Source organism: Mercenaria mercenaria, chromosome 6 (assembly GCF_021730395.1).
Source record: "Mercenaria mercenaria strain notata chromosome 6, MADL_Memer_1, whole genome shotgun sequence".
Lineage (NCBI taxonomy): Eukaryota > Metazoa > Mollusca > Bivalvia > Venerida > Veneridae > Mercenaria > Mercenaria mercenaria.
Window position 1 is genome coordinate 55783825 of NC_069366.1, and position 23848 is coordinate 55807672.

At 37.1% G+C, this 23848-nt stretch overlaps 1 protein-coding gene across 1 annotated transcript in view; it reads left to right on the top strand.

The window, feature by feature from the left end:
• LOC128557756 (regulator of G-protein signaling protein-like) overlaps positions 1 to 23848 on the top strand; it is a 52943-nt gene that overhangs the window by 17326 nt on the left and 11769 nt on the right. The window contains exons 10-18 of the mRNA XM_053545969.1: positions 510 to 572; positions 917 to 1199; positions 1986 to 2096; positions 4892 to 5072; positions 6823 to 7016; positions 7716 to 7833; positions 10775 to 10940; positions 11870 to 12011; positions 14716 to 14860. Of these exons, the coding sequence (XP_053401944.1) occupies positions 510 to 572; positions 917 to 1199; positions 1986 to 2096; positions 4892 to 5072; positions 6823 to 7016; positions 7716 to 7833; positions 10775 to 10940; positions 11870 to 12011; positions 14716 to 14860 (1403 nt within the window). The remainder of the gene's footprint in view (positions 1 to 509; positions 573 to 916; positions 1200 to 1985; positions 2097 to 4891; positions 5073 to 6822; positions 7017 to 7715; positions 7834 to 10774; positions 10941 to 11869; positions 12012 to 14715; positions 14861 to 23848) is intronic.

Sequence of the window (23848 nt, forward strand, 5' to 3'; positions counted from 1 at the left end):
AACCGTCTTTAGAATTTAACCCAAGCTGAAATTTTACATACTTGTGCGGTTGCATCATTTAACTTTTACCCTGCTAAATTTCTAAAATTGACTGGCCCTTTATCCGATTTGGGCAGCGCCATTTATTATTCAAAGGGGTTTTCACTGAAAATTTACTGACTGAATAGAGAACATTGCAGACTATTGATCAGCCTGCATGGATGTGTATGCTGATCTTGGTCTGCACCTGCCGCAAAGACGGAATCACTTGCCACCAGTAAGTTAAAGGTTAAGATTTTGGACGTCATTTGAGTAAGGATGGAACACCAAATACAAATATCGAACATCAAGTGAGTTGTTACTTGTCACAATCTTGGCGATAAGAAAATGATGCGATTAAAGATTTGTCTCTAAACGCTTGTGGTATCACCTTATAAACGAACTTCTTTAAATTTATTAAAAATCAAATAGTTTACATGTTTTTGTTGTTGTATAACATGCTGGCGTTTTATTCTTCTTTTGCATTTTAGAACTTAGAGGAACCTCTGAAAGTGTACGTGCAGGATGAAAGGCGCCGCTTTTTAAAGCAAGTGGTAAGTACTCAAAGCTATTCTATCTTGTAATAATATCTTCGTTTAAAATATAAACATTTGACATTGACTAAGTAAATACGATGGGTCTAAGGTTTTGATTACGGTGATTGTTAATTTTAAAAGCATATTCAACATGGCCCAGTTTTGTGTTTTAAGATTTCTAATTCAAAGTTCATGGCCACTCACGCTGGCATGAAAGTCGGCAATAGACCTATTTTTTTGATAATGTGTCTTCAACCTAACAGACAGAAAAAAAAAACAATAATCTAAAATGCACTTACAATATCTAAGTAAAGAATATACCCTTGTTTTAAAGATATGCACATTTTGCCATATTTTTGTAGCGGGGCAAAAGATGCAACCTGAATAAAAAGCAACTTCAAGCAATTGACCAAGCTGCAAAAAACACAAGATTGAAATCTGCAAGTGATGCGGCCGATGTGGATCCGGAGTATTTTTTCAACTGTGTTACACTAGAAACAGCGTCGTCTGCGACTTCTCCTGTATTTTCTCCGACAGTTTCGTACGGTTCTGCTATATCACGTCCGGAAACGTCGTATAACATGAGCATAACCAGGGAACAAATGTTGAAAGCAATGGAATTAACTGTACTTTGCAGTCAATATGGTACGTGTGTGTAGAAAATCGTTAAATCTCCAAAAATCATCAGTACGAGTTATCTGAAGCTATAGTGCTTAATTACAATAAGGCCTAAAAATTCTTTGTTTGCGGTAACATGCTGAGAAAAATTAGGCTAGATAGGTCGGATTTTTTTCCGGGGGGTGGTGGGTGGGGTGGGGGGGGGGGGGGGGGGGGGGCGGGATTTTTTATTTAGCGAGACTTTTCGGAAATTATTTTTGTGTCGAAAAATGAATACAAATAAGGGGATTACAGGGCCGTAGGAACAGGGGGTGGGGGCAATGAATTGACCGATTATGGTAATAATCGTAGCAATTTTTTGACAGCGAATCAATTTTAGCTGATTTTAATAATGTGTGCCCCCCCCCCCCCCACCCACTCCCCCAATCTGAAAATGCTTCCTACGATCCTTGGTTATGCCTTTAGAGCATCAGTAAGTTGATTTCTAACATCACTGGCCATGTTTAAAGAATAAGAAGTGCAGTTCTGCAACTTTTGATTATAAAATAAAACAAAAATATTCTCCAAGGCCATAAAAACATTTAGGTTCGGGCCAAAAATTTAGGGTAGGTCGGGATATCGGAAACAAACAATTTTTACGCCTTAATATATATAAGTACGTATTTTCATAATCGCCCGATATAGCCTATCCATCCCATCTGAAATGATGTCCACGTCGGTACGATATAGAAAATGTCCTATCCAGTTGTTGATATCGAATAAAAGTCTATATTCATACGAAATTCATGTGATTCCAATTTAATGCAACTTTAGGCGTTCCAATGACGGTGCCCGAGAGCCTAACGAATCTCTCACAGCTGGCTGATGTTCTCTACAGCGATTATGGCAGTCAGCATGTTACCAGAATTCCGACCGTACGGAACGGTAAGAACACGGATTTTAATTGTGTTAACTAGTATTTGTGTTGTTTATTTTGTTGTTGTTGTTATTTTTGTACCCCTCGAACAACGAAGTTGTAAGGGAGAGGGTGTATACTGGTTCCAGGCTATCTGTCTGTCCTTCCATCTGTCAGTATGTCTGTATACATAATCTTTTGCGCAACATATCTCCTCATGCCTTTGACACAATTTATTGAAACTTCACACAAGTGATAAGTAACAACAGTAGTTGTGTATGGTGCATGTAAGGGTCTTTCAGAAAATAAAATTGCAGAGTAACGGGACTTTCTTTTTTTGTAACTATACTATATAGATGGTCTGCATATGCAGTCTTGTGCGCGTAATCTCCTGAACCCATGCACACAATTTAATGAAACTTCGCACAACCCTAGTTGTGCATGGTGCATGTTATGTTCTTTCAGAATAAAATTTTGCACAGTTATGGGACGTTATTTTTTTTGTAAATATACTATATACACAGAGTCTGCATATGCAATCTTGTGGGCGCCTAATCATGGCTGAACCCTTGCACACAATTTAATGAAACCTCACACAACCAGCCCTAGTTGTGCATGGTGCCTGCTACATTCTTTTGGATACATATTCTTCAGAGTTATAGGACTTTGTTGGGTTTGTTTGTGTTCCTAAACTATATACATAGTCTGCATATGCAATCTTGTGCGCGCCTAATATTCCGAACTATTGCACACAATTTAATGGAACTTCACGCAAGTTTAGATATAATAACCAAACCTTTACCGCAGTCGTGTCTGTATCTTGTCAGCTGGGATTTTAGCCGCACCATGAGAAAACCAACATAGTGCGTTTGCGCACAGTCTGGTCAGGATCCATGCTGTTCGCTCTCAAAGCCTATTGCAATTAGAGAAACCGTTAGCGAACAGCATGGATCCCGATCAGACTGCGCGGATGCACAGGCTGGTCTAGATCCATGCTGGTAACAAAATGCATTATGTTGGTTTTCTCATGGCCCGGCTCATTTATCCAAATTATCGCAAAGTGACATTCTGATCACCTCTGTCTTAATGCTTGGCGATAGTTTATTGTTCCGTCTCTTGAGATGGAACACTTAGAATGGGTAAGTCACACTTGACTGAGTATTGACCTTGGAAGCTGTTGTCATTACAAGCTGGACAATCATACTCCGTGACCTTAGAAATAACCTCTGACGTTTAAATTATTCTTTCCTAATTGAGGCGACTCTCTGGCTGAACGCGCTCTGCAGATTACACACTACTAAACCCGGGGATGGAAAAGTGGAGTTGTTGAAACAGGCCAAACATCTCATTTGTCACAAAGGTTAACATACGTCGTTACCTTCGAATGCATGTTTAATAATGTGAAAACAAACCCCATTGCGACCCTCTCATTGTGCACAACGAATTCATGAATCGAATGCCCGGGTGTTTAGGACAGATACAACTAAATTACAGCCATGAATTACTTGATTAATGACCGCTAAATTTGTTGTGTGCGAGGTCGAAGACTGTTAGCGCATCAAATCACGGCGGCCCAAATCACTAGTAAATTAGGATCCCATCACCAGCTATTGAGGGGATGAACATTTTTCAAAAAGTAACTGATTAAAACCAAACGGGTATAATATCCATTTTACATGTTAGAAAATAAAAAAAACCAAGTTCCGTAAATTTACTTTGTTGTTGGATTTAACAACTTATTTTAGCATAATTACTATGGAAATAGCGGACTTGACATTTTTTCAGGCAGTAGAAAACAACATAGATCTTTTTTTTTTCAAAATTTTAGGGTTTTTTTTTGTATTTTGGTGCAGATATAAACGCCCCCTTGGTGCAAATGTAACGCCCCAGGGCGCTTGAACGGGGGTTATGGAATGCCAATAAGGTAGAATGGTCTTGTCATTGCGTCCAATCCTAGTGTTCCACACACTGATGACCAATATTTAAAGAAGAAATTGCAACCAAAATTTACAAGATGATCATTATATATTTATATAGATGTGCCCTAGAAGGAACTTTTGCTATGCTTTAACTTGTTGGGTTCTGAGCTTTCTTCTTTTCTGAACCCACAACATCACGTTTTCTTTCACTCTGCGGAATTTCAGCATGTATTTGTAGCATTCTTTCGAAATGCGCATGCTCCTATCACATACAACGTAAAATGGCGTCGGAGGACGTTTTGTCCAAGAAAACAAACACTGAAAGAAGCGAAAATGAGTAAATTCAGAGGGTTGAAGGTCATGAAGCGTAGCTTTCTTACATAAAAGCTGGTAACCATTTTGCTTTAGAGGAGACATAGTTCGTTATGGGAATACAGGTCTCTGTAAATGTTGTATTCTTGAAAATATCGAAATAACGTTATTTAGATTTAATGGATTGTATGTAAAATGAAGAGCAGCCTGATTTAGTGGTGTTCAGCTATTTATGTTTGGAAAACTAGACCTGTGCAAGCTTACATTTGATATGGTGGTGACCCGCCTATTATCCGGGAATACACAATGTTTCCCCATTGTACATGTGGGTTTTAAAAGCCGGTGTTTTACAAGTATGTGGAATAAACATTATTATAAATGAGCCGTGCCATGGGAAAACCAACATAGTGGGTTTGCGACCAGCATGGATCCAGACCAGCCTGCTGTTCGCTTTTACAGCCTATTGGAATTGGAAAAACTGTTAGCGAATGCGCAGGCTGGTCTGGATCCATGCTGGTCGCAAACCCACTATGTTGGTTTTCTCATGGCAGGGCTCATATATGCTTTTGATATATAATATTCCTAAATTACAGAAAGGCTGAGAAGCATGCTGGAGGTAGAAAAAATTGATATAGAGAAGTTAAAAGTGTCTAGAAAGGTTTTGTGGGAACCCATTGATATTTCTATCTTTAAAAAAGATGACGATATACCGAGAGGGAGAGGCCGGATGATAAGACGTGCAGGTGTGATTATAGAGAGACCCAGAAGACCAAAGTAAGGCCGAATGACTTCAGTTGTTAATTAACCTAGAGTTTATGTTTTAAAGAGAAACCCAGAGAGGCAAATTTTAAAAGTTTGTTGCCTTCTTTACGCATATACTGTTTCATGCGGAGAAGAGATGCTCAGATTAATTACCTGACAAGATGTTAGCAACTGCGATTGAATATTTACGATTTTCATGCACTGTTCTATTTTTTTAATTTCTTTTTGAGGACGCAAATATTGCAGAATATTATCCAGTTTTATTCTTATTCTATAATTTTTGCTGGCAATAAAGCAATTGTTACACACGTGCGCTATTATAAGACATTGACATTTGAGCCCCGCCATGAGAAAACCAACATAGTGCTTTTGCGAACAGCATGGATCCAGACCAGCCTGCGCATCCACACAGTCTTGTCAGGACTCATGCTGTTCGCTAACGGTTTCTCTTATTGCAAGCGAACAGCATGGATCCTGACTAGAGTGCGCGGATGTGCAGGCTGGTCTGGATCCATGCTGGTCGCAAACGCACTATGTTGGTTTTCTCATGGCGCGGCTCATTTAATGAATCTATAAGGTTCTAAATAGATACTACTACCGTTCACTGTTAACACGTGCTTCTTTATATAAATCGCCAGTTCATCCTTTTTCTTCTTTTATCAAAAACACGCGTTTTACTGTCATACCGGAAGTTCTGTTAAAGCAGATTTTTTTGGCGAGGGTTTAATTTTCGCTATATTCGCGAGGCCCTACATCTCGCGAAAATTAATCGTCGCGTAAATATTCACCATTAGTATAATTCAGATTCAAGTGGGATACCATTTTTACAATTTCGTGAATATTAAACCCGACTGCAAATCTGGATCCTGCAATTACAAAAATAAATTCAAGCTAGATTCATTAAACTTGGTATGTGAATTGTGTGCACTATGTAGATTATGCATGTATATAAATTGTGCGTGTAGGTCAAAGGTCAATGTCACTTTTGAAGGGCAAGTAAAAATTGTTTCGGCTCCATAACTTTTATATGCATTGATGGATTATCATAGTGCTATACACAAAAATTCCCCTTGACGAGACAAAACATATGATCTATGCTTGTCGGTAAAATGTCAAGGGCACTGTTTAAGGCCAAGTAAAAAATTGTTTCTGCTCCATAATTTTGAATTACATGTAAGGATTTTTATTACTACACAAACATGTTCGCCATGATTAGACTATGTGTCGCGCACATGACCCATGATTGTCGGTCAAAGGTCAATGTCGCTATTGAAGGTCAGGTAAAATTGTTTCCTTTCCATAACTGTGCATTGATGGATTATCTTTGTACTGCATACAAAGGTTCCCCATGATGAGACAATGTGTCGCATACATGAGCTACGCTGGTGGGTTAAGGTCATTATTGAAATTTAAGAAAAATGTTTTTGTTTCTTAGCTCCTAAATGCCTTGAAGCATTTTAGTCCTAACACTGTTGCCAGCAACCACATGTAACGAACACTAACGAAGTTTGCTACCGATATGGAACTTCTGTATTGCCACTGCAATACTTGGTCAGTTGTTATTTTCTAATTTCCTGTGTAACAAAATATTTCTTTTCTTGAGACAGTAACATTGTTATCATTCGGAGAAATACTGTCAGCCTTGGCTTCACCTCAGTTGATATTTTCCCCGTTAGGCTGTCACTGTTTACTGTCTTTATCGTTGGATAAACAATATACAATTCAAACTTTAAGAATATCCGGAATTTAATTTAAATTCCAGGTCTTTAATCGAGGTGTTGAGTAACCCGGTTCAGTTCGACTTTTTCAAGCGGTTCCTGATGGCGCATAAAATGAGCCTCCCACTTATGTTTTGGAGAGCCGTTGAAGATCTCCATGGAATGAGTAATGCCATGGCACGGCAGAGCAGAGTGGTGCAGATATTGCGAAAATTCTTCGGAAAAGGCGCAAAATATGGTAGTATTATTACTTTTGTTTCTCTTATACTTTATATTATATAGATTATGAATTAGTGTCATAAGGTTTTTGATTAATTAAATAGTTCCTGCTGTGCTGATGTTTGCTTTTGTTTATTCCATAACCAATACATCATGGCAGTTCTGAATGAAATCAACAACTTGATGTGTCTACTGTAAAATAAAATGTTTCAGACTACTTTGTATTTGATATCAGTTAATTTCATATTTGAACGAAATCTGTGTATAGATTAAGTAATGACTGCGTAGGACTGTAAGCGGAACTCCTCGGCCGTATTCATTTATACGTCGAGTACGAAATTCAGTCATAAACTTTCAAAAGTGATTATCTTTTGTATTTGTTGTAAGAATACAGTTAGACTTTCAAAAAGAAATGACAATAGAGGACAACACTGTAAAAGCAGAAATTTTCCCGCGGGTTTAAATTTCGCTATATTTGCGAAGCCATACATCTCGCGAAAATAAATCTTCGCGTAAGTATTCACCTTTAGTATCATTCAAATTCAAGTAGTGACCATTTTTTACAATTTCGCGAATATTACACCTCGCGAACATACTCAAAATTTCAAATTCGCGAAATTATATCTGCTTTTACAGTAACACCATAATAGTTATTAAATTGTATCACTGATAGAGTAAGAAACAAATTATTTAATACCAACATGTGTCCACATTACAGGAGCTGCATTGGGTTGCGATGATGAAATAATACGACAAATCCCACATTTGGAGAAAGTCACTCCCGGTATTTTGATGTGCGCCCAGGCAGCTGTTTTTAGGTCTTTAGAACGAAAATGGTGAGCTTTTGAACTTAAACAATTTTGTCTAATATGGTTTTGTGTTTTCTTGAAATGGTCTGATTCGCCATTAAATACATGTATAATATCATGTTCCCTTCAAGTGAAACCGGGGGACGGGGGACTTGTGGTTTGCAACACACCCAACCTCTTCCGGTCCGTTCATAAGTTCGTACGGTCCTGCGTTAACTTAAAAAGAACCTGATATTATTAAAAAAAACATGTTACAAAATTAGTTATTGCGGCCACATGTAATAAAAATAGATGCTGTGGTTTCTGAAAAAAGAAACCAAGAGATTCTGTCATGAAACCTAGATAAAAATAGTAGGTGATACGGCAAAATATACGTGATTTTCCCCCGTTTTCCTTCCGTTCGTCCGTCTGGCTGACAGCAGTAACAAGTGGCAGTTCTGCCGTAACCTACAAAACTGCAAGATATTTCTTTTTGACACAATATGGACCAATATGCGCATCATTTTATTTTGTCCTTGTGTCCGTCCGTTTGTATGCCTCTATCCATCCGCCAGGCATTAAAGATAGGCATGCGTTAACTTTAAATAGTTCATATTTAGGGAGTTACGGAAGCATGGAGGGGGCATCGGATTTTTTAATTTTAGTTTATTTCGTGGCCACGAGTTATAACTAAAAACAAAAACAAAACAATTTCTTAATTCGTGGCCACGAAATATAACTAAGAAAAAAAAAGCGAATTTGCTTTCGTTTTTTTTTTTTGTTTTTGTTTTTTCTTACTTATATTTCGTGGCCACGAATTAGCAAATTCGTTTTTTCATTTTTTTCTTAGTTATATTTCGTGGCCACGAATTAAGAAATTGTTTTTTGTTGTTTTGTTTTCTTCGTTATATCTCGTGACCACGAGGTAACATTTTTTGTTTCTCGTTTTTTTCTTAGTTATAACTCGTGGCCACGAGATAAATTAAAATAAAAAAATCCGATGTCCCCTCCATGCTTCTGTAGGAAGTGGTCCTCATGACAGCAAAATATGACAAGGGAGACGTCTGCTGTGCGACAGTATTTTATTAGATCACTTGCTGACGACAGTTTTTACATATCAGTCTTTTGCATGGACAACAATAGTAACAGATTTTGTCTTAACAACAAATTTACAAAATTTCACAAACTAAATTTCTCATTTTCTAATTACAACTGTACTAGTATTTATTGGTCTTTCCAATGATTTATTGCAATGAGTCTCATTTGGTCTTTCCAATGGTTTATGGCAATGAGTCTCATTTAGTCTTTCCAATGATTATGGCAATGAGTCTCATTTAGTCTTTCCAATAATTTATGGCCATGAGTCTCATTTATTCTTTCCATTGATTTATGGCAATGAGCCTCATTTAGTCTTTCCGATGATTTGTGGCAATGAGCCTCATTTAGTCTTTCCGATGATTTATGGCAATGAGTCTCATTTAGTCTTTCCAGTGCTTTATGGCAATGAGTCTCATTTATTCTTTCAAATGATTTATGACAATAGCCTCATTTAGTCTTTCCAATGATTTATGGCAATGAGCCTCATTTAGTCTTTCCATTGATTTATGGCAATGAGCCTCATTAAGTCTTTCCAATGATTTATGGCAATGAGCCACATTTAGTCTTTCCAATGATTTATGGCACTGAGTCTCATTTCATCGTTCCAATGCTTTATGGCAATGGGTCTCATTTAGTCTTTCCAATGATTTGTGGCAATGGGTCTCATTTAGTCTTTTCATTGATTTATGGCAATGGGCCACACTTAGTCTTTCCAATGATTTGTGGCAATGAGCCTCATTTAGTCTTTCCAATGATTTATGACAATGAGTCTCATTTAGTCTTTCCAATAATTTGTGGCAATGAGCCTCATTTAGTCTTTCCAATGAATTATGACAATGAGCCTAATTTAGTCTTTCCAATGATTTATGGCAATGAGTCTCATTTCGTCTTTCCATTGATTTATGGCAATGAGCCTCATTTAGTCTTTCCAATGATTTATTGCAGTGAGCCTCATTTAGTCTTTCCAATGATTTATGGCAATGAGCTTCATTTAGTCTTTCCAATAATTTATGGCAATGAGTCCCATTTAGTCTTTCCAATGATTTATGGCAATGAGCCTCATTTAGTCTTTCCAATGATTTTTGCAATGAATCTCATTTCGTCTTTCCAATGATTTATGGCAATGAGTCTCATTTCGTCTTTCCAATGATTTATGGCAATGAGTCTCATTTCGTCTTTCCATTGACTTATGGCAATGAGTCTCATTTCGTCTTTCCAATGATTGATGGCAATGAGCCTCATTTAGTCTTTCCAATGATTTATGGCAATGAGTCTCATTTCGTCTTTCCAATGATTTATGGCAATGAGTCTCATTTAGTCTTTCCATTGATTTATGGCAATGAGCCTCATTTAGTCTTACCAATGATTTTTTGGCAATGAATCTCATTTCGTCTTTCCAATGATTTACGGCAAAAAGTCTCATTTAGTCCGTCCAATGATTTATGGCAATAAGTCTCATTTAGTCTTTCCATTGATTTTTGGCAATGAATCTTATCTCTATCTATCGATAACTTACGGTATAACTGTCGTACGGAATCTATAATGAATTCGTTAGTCACAATTATCACTATTTAAATTTGATCTATTTATACAGTATCGGGTCATTTTTAATTATTGTTAAACTGTCAAATGAATTTATTTAAACGTTTGAAAGTGCATACCTATTCCCAATGCGAGACGCTTGTTCCAAAGGTTTGGCTTTGGTCAGATTCATTTCTATAAAACCAACTAATGAAGTGATGGTTTTGAGACTGGACAATACCTTAATACCGTGCCATGAGGCTAATGTTGAGCTTTACATCTAAGCATATATGAATTTTACAAAAGGTAAAGGGGGAGTACCTCCACAACGGCAATTTTTGTTTACATCCGAGATGAATTTACCGCACAGGTATATACTGTATTGCAACACGTTCCCACCAGATTCCGGAAGGTCATCCGAAAATAGCATCACCTTTACCGTACAAACGGGGCTGGTAAAGAATTTTGAAGTAGCCGCTGATCTTGTTACCAAGACGAAGAAGGTCAAGAAGAGGACAACTGGCAGCAGAAGAACGGTAATGAACGACTTCGAAAAACACTGCTTGTAAAATGAGTTTTTGGACCAGTCTGAGAACGTTAACTTATAGATCTAATTGGCCAATTTGAAAAAAATGTCCTCTGAAGTGACCAATCAATAGTTGATGCTCTGAGACTTGTTAAGGTAGGTACACACGCACGCGCGCACACACGCGCACACGAACGCACACACAGTTAGGTATGATGGAGCTAATTCAATTTAAATTTTGGTAGTTACTTTTAATTGAAATAAAATATAAATATAACATTGCTTTGAGTAGTTCAGAAATTCTCCTAATGTTGTCAAAATAACTTTCACACAAAAAGCAATGTTGTGGTATTTCTTTTATTATAATGAAGCGGATAGGAAGATATTTGAATACGAACAACTTACAAATTGACTGAGATACCTGTTCAGAAAAAATATCGACTGGTTATAATCTGTATAAACCGAAAACTCCAGAAGTATTACTTCCCCTTATCGGTACATACCGTTATGCTTTTTATGTCAAAAATTCCACGCGGCTTACATGCATACAAATATAGTAGTCCTTGGCCGATATGGCACAAGATTTGAACAGTGTTCTAAGAATTCTAGAGTAATACTCTATTTTTCGTCAAAGGAATATGTAAATAGTTCTGTCTGCGCCAGGTTTTATTTAGAATAGTCCGCACATGTTCTAAACGTTCCAGAATACTACCCCTTTTCACTCCACTGACTTAGGAGAGTGTGTGCAGAACGTTCGGAACAGTAAAAGGAATATGACCCATGTCTCACAAACTAAAGAATTTTATAAAAATCGATTCTATTGTCTCCCCTTGTTCATTAAGATCACCGTTATACACAGTTGTCTCCCTTCCACCGTCTAACTCAATAAACAGATCTGTGAAAAACTTTATACACCATTGAGTCGTTTTCTTTGAACAGCTGGCGTTATGGAAGAACTTTTCAAAAGCACTGACAACATTTGTTAAAGCTGTTTCTTCGAAGACCGAGTCACAGCTGTTCGAGATGTTTCTGAAATATGAGGCTGAACGGGAGAAGCAAAGTCCCCAGAAGGATCAGACGGGTAAGTTCAGTTGCCATGGAGACAGAGATTTCTGAATTTGTGGTGTAATTGCGTACGATGTTAAAATTACATTTTGCCGCAATAAATGAACGTATGTATATTAGTTTTTAGCTCGACTTTTCGAAGAAAAAGTAGAGTTATAGCACTCGCCCCGGCGCCGGCGTCGCCGTTGGTTAAAGTTTTTCGGTTAAAGTTTTTGATAAAGTCATTACTATCAAAGCTATTGACTTATATTAAAATAGTTATTTACTATTAAAGTCTACACCAGGAGACACAATCCTCATAACTCTTATTTGATTTTGACAGAGTTATGCCCCTTTTAAACTTAGAATGTTTTTGGTTAAAGTTTTTGATAAAGTCATTACTATCAAAGCTATTGACTTATCTTAAAATAGTTATTTACTATTAAAGTCTACACCAGGAGACACAATCCTCATAACTCTTATTTAGATTTTGACAGAGTTATGCCCCTTTTAAACTTAGAATGTTTTTGGTTAAAGTTTTTGATAAAGTCAGATATCTCTGTAACTATCAAAGCTTTTGACCTGAAACTTAAAATAGTTATTTACTATCAAAGTCTATACCTGAGAAACAATCCATATAACTCTGATTTGAATTTTGACAGAGTATTGTCCTTTTTTAACTTAGAATTTTTTGGTTAAAGTTTTATAAAGTTTTTCCTGGCAAAGCTCTAACTCAGAGTCAAACACTGAGGAATATCTAACGGGCTGTTTTATGGACAGCTCTTCTTCTACTAGAAATGTCTAATACTCTTTATCAAATGTATTTCTACTTGACTTTCATTTCTTTATTTATAAGAAATATCTTAATAATGATATAATAGTTTGATGTACGTGCATTGTAAGTTTTGTCCCACGAACTAAGATCTAAGGCACTTGTCTTGTTATTTGAGATTCAGTTTGTGTACCTGATGCGAGTGTTTAACCATTTGTTAACCCTTACCCTGCTAAATTTCTATAATGGACTTGTCCATCTTTCAGTTTGGATAGTACCATTAACTGTTAAAAGGGGTGCTTACCAAAAGATACTGACTGAATAGCGAACAGTGCAGATCTTGATCAGACTGAACGGTATGCAGGCTGATCATGATTACACTGGTCACAAAGGTAGAATCAGTCGTGTCCAGCATGGTGAGGGCTAATATAAAATTTATTACTACTATTTTGTCACAAACCCTTCAGTGACTGACCTGTTCGATAGTCTTCCAATATCACCGCCCGTAGTGTGGTCAAGTATTACTTTTTAGCTCACCTGTCACGTGACAAGGTGAGCTTTCATGATCGACCGTCGTCCGTCGTACGTCGTCCGTCGTCCGTCCACAATTGCCTGTGAACACGATAGAGACACATTTTGCAATCAATTTTAATCAGACTTACACACAACTTGTACTGGCATAATATCTCAGTTCATTTCGAAAACTGGCCAGATCTCGTCATGGGTTCCAGAGTTATGGCCCCTTAAAGGGCCAAAATTCGCCATTTTTTGCTTGTGAACACGATAGAGACCACATTTTGCAATCAACTTTGATCAAACTTGTCCAAAACTTGTATTGGCATAATATCGTGATTCCTTTTGAAAACTGGCCAGATCCCATCATGGGTTCTAGAGTTATGGCCCTTAAAGCGCCAAAATTTGCTGTTCTTGGCTTGTGAATACGATAGAGGCCACATTTTGCAACCAACTCTACTCAAACTTGCCCACAACTTGTATTGGCATAATATTTCGATTCCTTTCGAAAACTGGCCATATTCCATAATGGGTTCTAGAGTAATGGGTCTTAAAAGGGCCAAAATTTGCTATTTTTGGCATGTGAACGCGATAGAGACCACATTTTGCAATTGATTTTAATTAAACTTGCACACAACTTGTATTGGTATAATACCTTAATTCTTTTTGAAAACTGATCAGATCCCGTCATGGAATCAAGAGTTATGGCCTCTTAAAGGGCCAAAATTTGCTATTTTGGCTTTTGCAGCCATATAGAGAATTCATTTATGGTTTGATTTGATACAAACTTGCAAAATATCTGTAACAACAACAATTCTTGGAAGGATTCCATGATGAATCTAGCAGATCCATTCATAGGTTCCTGGGTTACGGTCCATGATAGACACCTGAAAGAGCCAAGATTCGTTAAATTTTACTTTGTGAACACCATGATTCCCATGCCAAGTTCGAAACTGGGTCATGTGGGGTCAAAAACTAGGTCACCACTCAGATCAAAGGAAAAGCTTGTTCACACTGTAGAGGCCACATCTATGACTCTATCTTCATGAAACGTGGTCAGAATGTTTATCTTGATGATTCAAAGGCCAAGTTTAACAGAAGAGCGATATAGGGTCATCATGACCCTCTTGTATTGTTTTTGCAATGACTATGCGTATAATATAGAAAATGGTGGGCAAATACATTAACTAAGCCAGTGATATCTTCTTATATTCTTATACTGCGGTAAAGTCTAAAACTGTTCCTGTGTCCGGGTACAGAAAGCTGTGGTTCTGGTTAAACCCAGAACTGTATGAAGGTTGGTCAGTTGTCTTAAATGTCTCCGGCGTAACTTTGGGCCAACTATCAGGTCGTCATAATAGGGGAAGGTAAAAATCCTGATGATTTAATGGTTCTAGTAGTTATACCTGTTAATATACTAAGGACGACTTCATTGCAATGTTTAAATGAATCACAGGTCAGATGCCACATGCGGACAAGAGCAAGAGTACTATGATGCCCAACGCACAAGCCAGTGTTCAAACACGTGTTGTCGTCCGTAATAAGCTGATCATTATGAATCGTCTGCCGGCAGATTTGAGGTTTTGGTCGGAAATTAGGAAGTAAGTATAGGAGATTTTTAACATGTTAAATATTCAGTTTTGGGGGACATAGGTGTTTGCTTAACAAATAATCATGGTCTTCGAGTGTTTTGTCGTCGTATGTATCATGGTTCAGAATTTGGATGCGCAAGAATTGAACCATGCGGTTGTTAGCACGAGTGGTTAAACATCTAAGTATCTGAACGATGAACCATGGTAAATTAGACGATAAACCACAAGAAGGCCTCGATTGTTTTCATACTTATCTACATGTCTATTGAAATAGTCTATTCTTGCATAAAAACGACATTTTTTTCACTGGATCCGCCCATGTATTAACGGGAGAAAAATCGTGTGCAAACAAAGCAATTCACGTGCTGTTAACACCCGATTTGTAGCTCACCTGAGCAATGCTCAGGTGAGTTTTTCTGATCGCTCGATGTCCGTCGTCTGTCGTCTGTCTGTCTGTCAACATTTAACTTGTGTATGCGATAGAGGTTGTATTTTTCAACTGATCTTCATGAAATTTGGTCAGAATGATTATCTTGATGAAATCTAGGCCGAGTTCGAAATGGGTCATCTGAGGTCAAAAACTAGGTCAAATAAAAAAAAAAACCTTGTGTATGCGAAAGAGGCTGTATTTTTCAATTAATCTTCATGAATTTTTGTCAGAATGATTATATTGATAAAATCAGGCCAAGTTCGAAAATGGTTTATCTGGGTTTAAAAACTAGGTCACCAGGTCAAATCAAAGAAAAACCTTGTGTATGCGATAGAGGCTGTATTTTTCAATTAATCTTCATGAATTTAGGTCAGAATGATTACCTTAATAAAATCTAGGCTGAGTTCGAAAATTGGTCATCTGGGGTCAAAAACTAGGTCACTAGGTCAAATCAAAGAAAAACCTTGTGTATGCGAAAGAGGCTGTATTTTTCAATTAATCTTCATGAATTTTTGGTCAGAATGATTATTTTAATGAAATCTAGGCCGAGTTTGAAAATGGGTCATCTGGGGTCAAAAACTAGATCACTAGGTCAAATCAAAGAAAAACCTTGTGTATGCGATAGAGGCTGTATTTTTCAATTAATCTTCATGAATTTTAATCAGAATAATTGCCTTGATGAAATCGAGGTCAAGTTTGAATATGGGTCATCTGCCTTTTTAAAACTAGGTCACTAGGTCAAATCAAAGGAAAAGCTTGTATATGCGATAGAGGCTGTATTTTTCAGTTGAACTTCCTGAAATTAAGTCAAAATGATAACATCAATGGAATCTAGGCCGAATTTGAAAATGGGTCATCTAGGGTCAAAAAGTAGGTCACTAGGTCAAATCAAATAAAAACCTTGTGTATGCGATAGAGGCTGTATTTTTCAATTGATCTTCATGAAATTTGGTCAAAATGATTGCATTGATAATATCTAGGTCACATTTGAATATGGGTCATCTGGGATCAAAAAGTAGGTCACTAGGTCAAATCAAAGAAAATACCTTGTGTATGCGATAGAGGCTATATTTTTCAATTGATCTTCCTGAAATTAAGTCAGAATGATTGCCTTGATGAAATCTAGGTCAAGTTTGAATATTGGTCATCTTGGATCAAAAACTAGGTCACTAGGTCAAATCAAAGAAAAACCTTGTGTATGCGATAGAGGCTGTATTTTTCAATTGATCTTCATGAAATTTGGTCAGAATGATTGCCTTGATAAAATCTACGTTGATTATGGGTCATCTTGGGTCAAAAGGTAGGTCACTAGGTCAAATCAAAGAAAACCCTTCTTATGCAAAAGAGGCTATATTTTTCAATTGATCTTCATGAAATTTGGTCAGAATGATTGCCTTGATAAAATCTAGGTCAAGTTCGAATATGGGTCATCTGGGGTCAAAAGGTAGGTCATTAGGTTAAATCAAAGAAAAACCTTGTGTAAGCGACAGAGACTAATTTTTTTCAACTGATCTTCATGAAATTTTGTCAGAATGATAACCATGATGAAATCTAGGTCAAGTTTGAATAAGGGTCATCTGGGTTTAAAAACTAGGTCACTAGGTCAAATCAAGGAAAAACATTGTATATGTAATTTTACACTGGATTTTCATAAAATCTGGTCAGAGTAGTTGTCTTGATTAAATCTAGGTCAAGAACGTATATGAGTAGTCTGGGATCAAAAACTAGGTCACTAGGTCAAATCAAAGAAAAACCTTGTGTATGCGATAGAGGCTGTATTTTTTAATTGAACTTCATGAATTTTAATCAGAATAATTGCCTTGATGAAATCGAGGTCAAGTTTGAATATGGGTCATCTGCCGTTTTAAAACTAGGTCACTAGGTCAAATCAAAGAAAAACCTTGTGTATGCGATGAGGCTGTATTTTGTAATTGAACTTCATGAAATTTGGTCAGAATGATAGCCTTGATAAAATCTAGGTCAAGTTCGAATATGGGTCCTTTGGGGTCAAAAACTAGGTCACTAGGTCAAATCAAAGAAAATACTGACTTATATTCAAGATTTTTGCTCCAATTTTTATGATAATTGGTCAGAATATTTTTTTCCATGAAATCACTAGGTCAAACATGTTTACACTGTTATGTTGTGTTATGGTGTGTTTCTCAGGTGAGCGACCTAGGGCCGTCTTGGCCCTCTTGTTATTTTTGAAATGCTTTCCCATTGACGTATGTGTATTCTGTACAGATTGACATCTGGTATCTGCGTCTTGTTTCTTTCATAAAAACCTCTTCTTGTAGCATAAAGATGCAATATAATCCATAGAGTGTTTTGCTGTATCAGTTACCAACGCCAAATGCTCTGGCCCCAACAACGTTCGTACTTGATTCTCCCCCTTAGCGGCGTCGATTCAGTTTTTGTACGTAACCGTGAATGTTTAGAATCGCGTGTAACTTGAGCGATTGTTTGTTTTTAGGAATCATACTTATGACTTTGGTAAGTATCAGTCGGTATGTTTTAGTCTAATTTCTCGAAGAACTAACATTAAAAGCTTGAATTCGTACTCATCCGTACTCGAAGTGAGTTCGTACTCAAAATAACAAAAATGTAAAGTTAATATTCTTGAAATTACGCTCCTACTTAACAATTGTTTAAGTAATATGAAAAATTATGGGTAATGTAATGTTTGTTATAACAAGAAATTTAAAAAATCATTAAAAAAACCTTCATTACTTGCTGTTTGTAGTGTTGTTGATTTCTGGGCCCTGGTTATGGATATTTAAAACGTGTTTACCGTTTCCAAAAACAACAGAATGGTAATTTAAAAATGTACCGGAATCGTAAAGTCATCGCATATGAAAACAATACATTTAGTCGTCGTGTTATGTTTTTAAGCAAGAATAGCGACAATATACGTTTTTTTTTTGTGTATTAACGTCTGCAAAAGCCCTTGGGATATGTTTGTGACCTCGACCTTCGGTCTCGGTCACAAACATTCCCGCGGGCTTCGGTCTTGGTCACAAACATTCCCGCGGGCTTCTGCAGACGTTAATACACACAAAGAAACGTGTATTATCCCTACAAAAAATTATGCTGGGTGGACGTCGTGTCAATTTGGCGTCATAGTTTACTTCACAATGCTCTCTTAAAAGTATCGATCCGCGTGTCAACCGTTGTTTGTTGCAGAATATAAAAAGGCTTTGTTTAACTGATAATCAGATCGAGCCATGTTAGAACTATAAATTTAGTGCAAACACTTGGTTTACTTAAAAAATATTTCAAAAGAAGATATAAAACTTTCTTTTGTATTGCAATCATGACTTTTTCATAACGCTCCTGATACGTAAGTATGTATATGATGTTACTAGAAAGCTGCTGTGAAATAAGATATAGAGTTAGATCTAACATGATTTTAATTTTCTAATTTTTATACTCCATAAATTCTGAACACGTAATTTTATACTTTACTATCCATTTTCACTTTAGTATGTCGAGTTTAATACAAGAAATTTCTGATTTCTTTTAATTTATTGATCAAGTGATTTGAAAGAAACCTGAAGGCAACCCCGAAAAAAATAGTCAATGTTACAGATCATGTATCTTTGGTCATAATTTTAGAATAATAATATATGTCATGTGTGTACGAATCGGATGGAAATATCCGTCCCGAGGGCACCTGCGCGTTGGGCGGTAACGAGGCTCTCTAGTTTTCATTAACATTCTAGAATCATCTGACATGGGGAGTGCCAGATGGGTTTTGCCGACACGGGTAAAATCACTGGAAATGCCAGTCTGGTGTGCAAGAAATGTCATTTTTATCTATTTATTTGAATTGTTTACCGTATTTAATGTGTTTAAGAATCGAAATGGTTTAACAAAATGGTGTAACACTTAATTCACGCACACTGTTTTTAGGTTATTGGAGCGAAATATAAGTCATTATACATCTACGTACTCGTTGACGGCGCGTCTGTCTACTATATTTGACGCCATGCATGCGCGGAAAAAATAGTGCTTCCATAATTCATCATTCCACAGGCGTATAACCTCATCGCACTGTTTCGATGTTCTGCTTCTTAATGGTATTTAACTTTAACCCTGCTAAATTTCTAAAATGGACTGGTCCATTATTCAATTTGGGCAGCATTACTTATTATTCAAAAGGATGTTCACCGAAAATTTACTGACTGAATAGGAAACTGTGCAGACCATGATCAACCTACACGGATGTGTAGTGCAGGCTGATGTTGGTCTGCACTGGTCGCAAAGGCTAAATCACTTGCCACCAGCAGGCTAAGGGATAACAGAGCCATGTGTTTAACCCTTACCATGCTGGACATGATTGATTCTGCCTTTGCTGCCAGTGTAGATCATGACCAGCCTGCACATCCAGTATATTTTTGGTGAACACCCCTTTTAAGGCATCGCCACAGTCACAATTCAGTATCAGTTCATATTTTCAGGCCGAGTATTTTTCTCTTGAAAATTGCACTAAAGCCTTAACAGCTGGTCAAATTATCATCAACATAAGAAGCATATGATGATTTATAGTACATATGCCGCTTGTAAAATATTTGAGTCTCGTTTAGACCGAAAATTTACCCCAAAATATTGAAATTTTATGTGCAGTAGAACTCCAATATAAAAATATTACAAAGACAAAATTTAGTTAATTTCATAGTACAATATGTATACTGCAAACTCCTACGGATTTTTGTTGAAATTGTTTCTGGTTATTGCATTAGACACAAAAAGACAATCCCATGTAAATTTAATTTAAAATGTTGTTTGTACATGCATTACTGACCACAGGTAGCCAGGTAAACCTATACATAATCCTATAATATCACCTGTTTATATACATGTAAATTATGTGTGAACAGATAACACAAATTAGATAAATTGATGGTGTTGGGATTTTTGTGTATAATTCAGTAATCAGGTAAAATTTCAAAATAATTTCTGAAGACTTTATTCTTCACGGTCTGCTTTACAATTGGCTGTAATTATCTTTGAATTGTATTGAATATATATTGAGTTTGACTGCAGATAAAATTGCAAAATTTTGTCATAAAAAATATCGAATAAAGGCATAATACAGGTAGTGAAATGCCTATCCTTCTACTTGCATATATTCACATAGATATTTAAAACATAATTATGACAAATTTATTGACTTTATAGTTACCACTTAGTCATCTTTTATTTTTATGAAAATTTGCATGTAAAATTTTGAGTCAAATGGCTGTCACTGTAGGCGATGCCTAACAGTTATTGGTACTGTCAAATTTGGAAGAAATTTACAGAAATTTAGCAGGGTAAGGGTTAACATATCGTAACAATACAATGAGGTTATACGCTTGCGGAATAATTTCACGAGACTTGAGTGAATTATAGAAACGGCGTATATAAACGATTCGTTCTTCGATTCTAATATGTCTGTTACGTAAACATGAAGATGATTTTTTTCATGGCGCATGTATGGTGCCAAATATAGTAGATCGACATGCCGTCAGCGCGTTAAGTATGTTTTAATAGTATTAAGGTTTAGCAGTATATCACAAAATAACAGCTTTTTTTAGTAAATGAACAGCATCTTGACCAACAACTTATCTGCCCAATACATGTTTTACTGTTCTGTCCCACAGTGTTGGATACTTAAAATATTCTTAATGAGTTGTCCCCCTTTGAATAAGAATGTCATTTGTAAAGAAATAAATGTAAACAATTGTCAAAAACGATGTTTTACCTAGTTATGTAAAGTTTAAACACTCGCACGATGTTGCAAATGCATCAAAATGAAGACATGTAACAGCTTTTTCAAAATGGTGAGTTTTTAAAGGCGCTGAACTGTCCAGAAGTGTGACCCCTTCATGCAGTCCCTTTCCGGAATTCAGTACATACATGAAAAAATTGACAGTGGTTTTGTAGCATCATATAAATGTTTTATATGCTGTTAAATTTTCATGTGAAACAATGCTTTCTTTCTATGATTTGATGACTTTCGAACTTTTTTCTCCGAAACATGGACCTATACCTTAAAATACGGCGCAGACGTCGAATGAGTTTTTTCCGGCCTTATAACCTACACAGTGTGTGAGAATTGAGTGTAACAGCATTTTTATATCATTTCAATTTTGAAACGTCTTTTATTAGCTCACCTGAGCAAAAGGGTCATTGTGAGCTTTTGTGACCGCTCAATGTCCGTCGTCAGTCGTGCGACGTGCGTCGTCCGTCCGTCAACATTTTTTAAAAAAATCTTCTTCTTGAAAACCACTAGGCAGAATTACACTAAACTTCACAGGAATGATCCTTATGAGGCCCCCTTTCAAAATTATTCAAAGAATTGAATTCCATGCAGAACTCTGGTTGCCATGGCAACCGAAAGGACAAACTTTAAAAATCTTCTTGTCCAAAACCGCAAGGCATAGAACCTTGATATTTGGCATGTGACATCATCTAATGGTCCTCTATGAAGATTGTTCAAATTGTGCTGGGTGAAAAGAGGCCCCACCCCGAGGTCACAAGTTTTACATAGACTTATACCTTTGATATTTGGTATGTATCATTTCCTTGTGGTCCTCTACCAAAATTATTCAAATTATAACCCTGGGGTGAAAAGAGGCCCTGCCCCGGGGGGTCCTAATTTTATATATACTTGTTTAGGAAAAAAACTTTAAAAATCTTCTTGTCCGAAACTGCAAGGCCTAGGCTTTTGATACTTGGTATGTATCATTGCCTTGCGGTCTTCTACCAAAATTGTTCCAATTATAACCCTGGGATGAAAAGAGGCATTGCACCGTGGGGATCTATAGTTTTACATATATACTTAGGGACAATGAAAACGCACGCCCGCAATATATGCATTTTATTACATGAAAACAAAACGCTAACGACTCCATTAGATATATATCATAACTTTATTACAAAACGCAAACTTAACAACTGAAAATATTTCAAGATGTTTAAAATCAAATGTACACCAGTCCATCGAAGTACCTAAGGTGAAAATCCCAAAATCACACATTTCATCACAGTAATGCAAACTTAACAAAAGGCAAAAAAAGAAAATAAAAATCAAAAACAAAGTCACTCATAAATGTCTATTCGTAATGTCACCGTCGGGATCTTTAGAAACGACAATGTCCTCCATCAGCGTCTCTTACAGATGTACATCGTCGCCTCATGGACCTTACTAGGGTGCGGATAGTCGCCTGTGGAATCTGACGCCATTCGGCCTGTAGTGCAACCCAAAGTCCTTGTACGTCACGAATGTTTTGTCTCTTCCGAATCCGCTGCTTTAAGTGGTCCCAAAGGTGTTCAATTGGGTTTAAGTCTGCAGACATGGATGGCCAGTTAGCAAGCAGCTGTACCCCGTTTTGTTACAGAAAATTCAAGGATACTCTCGCCACGTGCGGTCTTGCGTTGTCCTGCATAAATAACGTCCCAGGATGCTGCTGAACGAATGGAACCAGGACAGGCTGTAGGACGGAATTAATGTACCGTTGAGCATTCAATCCTAAGCGGCGTCTTCTTCCTCCACGTTCCACACCTTGATCCAAGAAAACAAGATCTGTCCTGTCGTTTGCAGTTATACCTGCCCATATCAGAGTCGACGCTCGTCCGCTGCGCTCCTCCTCCACGACACAGCTATCCCTGAACCTTTCACCACGGCGGCGATACACACGCTGTCTTCGGTCACTTGAGTCGACCATTACTTTGGTCTCGTCAGAAAAAATAACGCTGTCCCATCTGTTTAAGCGCCAACGGGCATGGGCGGCTGCCCAGCGTCTTCTTGCAAGTCTATGGCGTGGTAATAAGCGTGGGCCACGGTATGGCCTGTGACATCGAAGACCAGCATCCCTCAAACGTCGGCGAATGGTGCGAGCAGAGACCGTCGGATTTTGGCCTTCTGGAATAGTTCTAGCAGTTTCTGCTGGTGTCCTAAACCGATTGGCAATGTGTACCAGGCGAATGTTGATATCTTGGCGTGCTGTCGTCACCCTCCGCTGGCCTGGTCTCGGTCGGTCGTTGACGGTACCAGTAGTACGAAAACGCTGGTGAAGCCGAGAAATTGTAGTCCGATGGACACCAAAACGGTTGGCGATTTGTTGGTAAGATACACCAGCCTGAATCTGTCCTAAAGCTACCCAGCGGTTATTTCTTTGTAGAACCATTGCGTACAATTTGCTAGCAAGTCTGAGTAGTTTTTTCAAATTTAGTACCTTTTATAGAGGAAAATTGTGTGTGCATGCAATTTCCATGGGAGCTTTTGACAAAACATTACGATTTTTAAAACTGACCATTGGCATAGTTTAATATTCATTTTCATAAAGATTTTAATTGCTCATTTGTGTCTAACATTTCTAGAAAGGTGTGTGTGAAAAACAAGTTAATAATTAACAGTTTAAAAAATTAAATAATTTCATTTCATAAAGTAACAATGATTTGGTTCATTCTGTTTTCTGTTGTGATCTTATCACAATTAGCCAAAAGTGTTACTTTTGATTTTTGGGGTACTGTCTTTATTACGCAATAACTTCTTTACTATGCAATCAATTTTCATAATT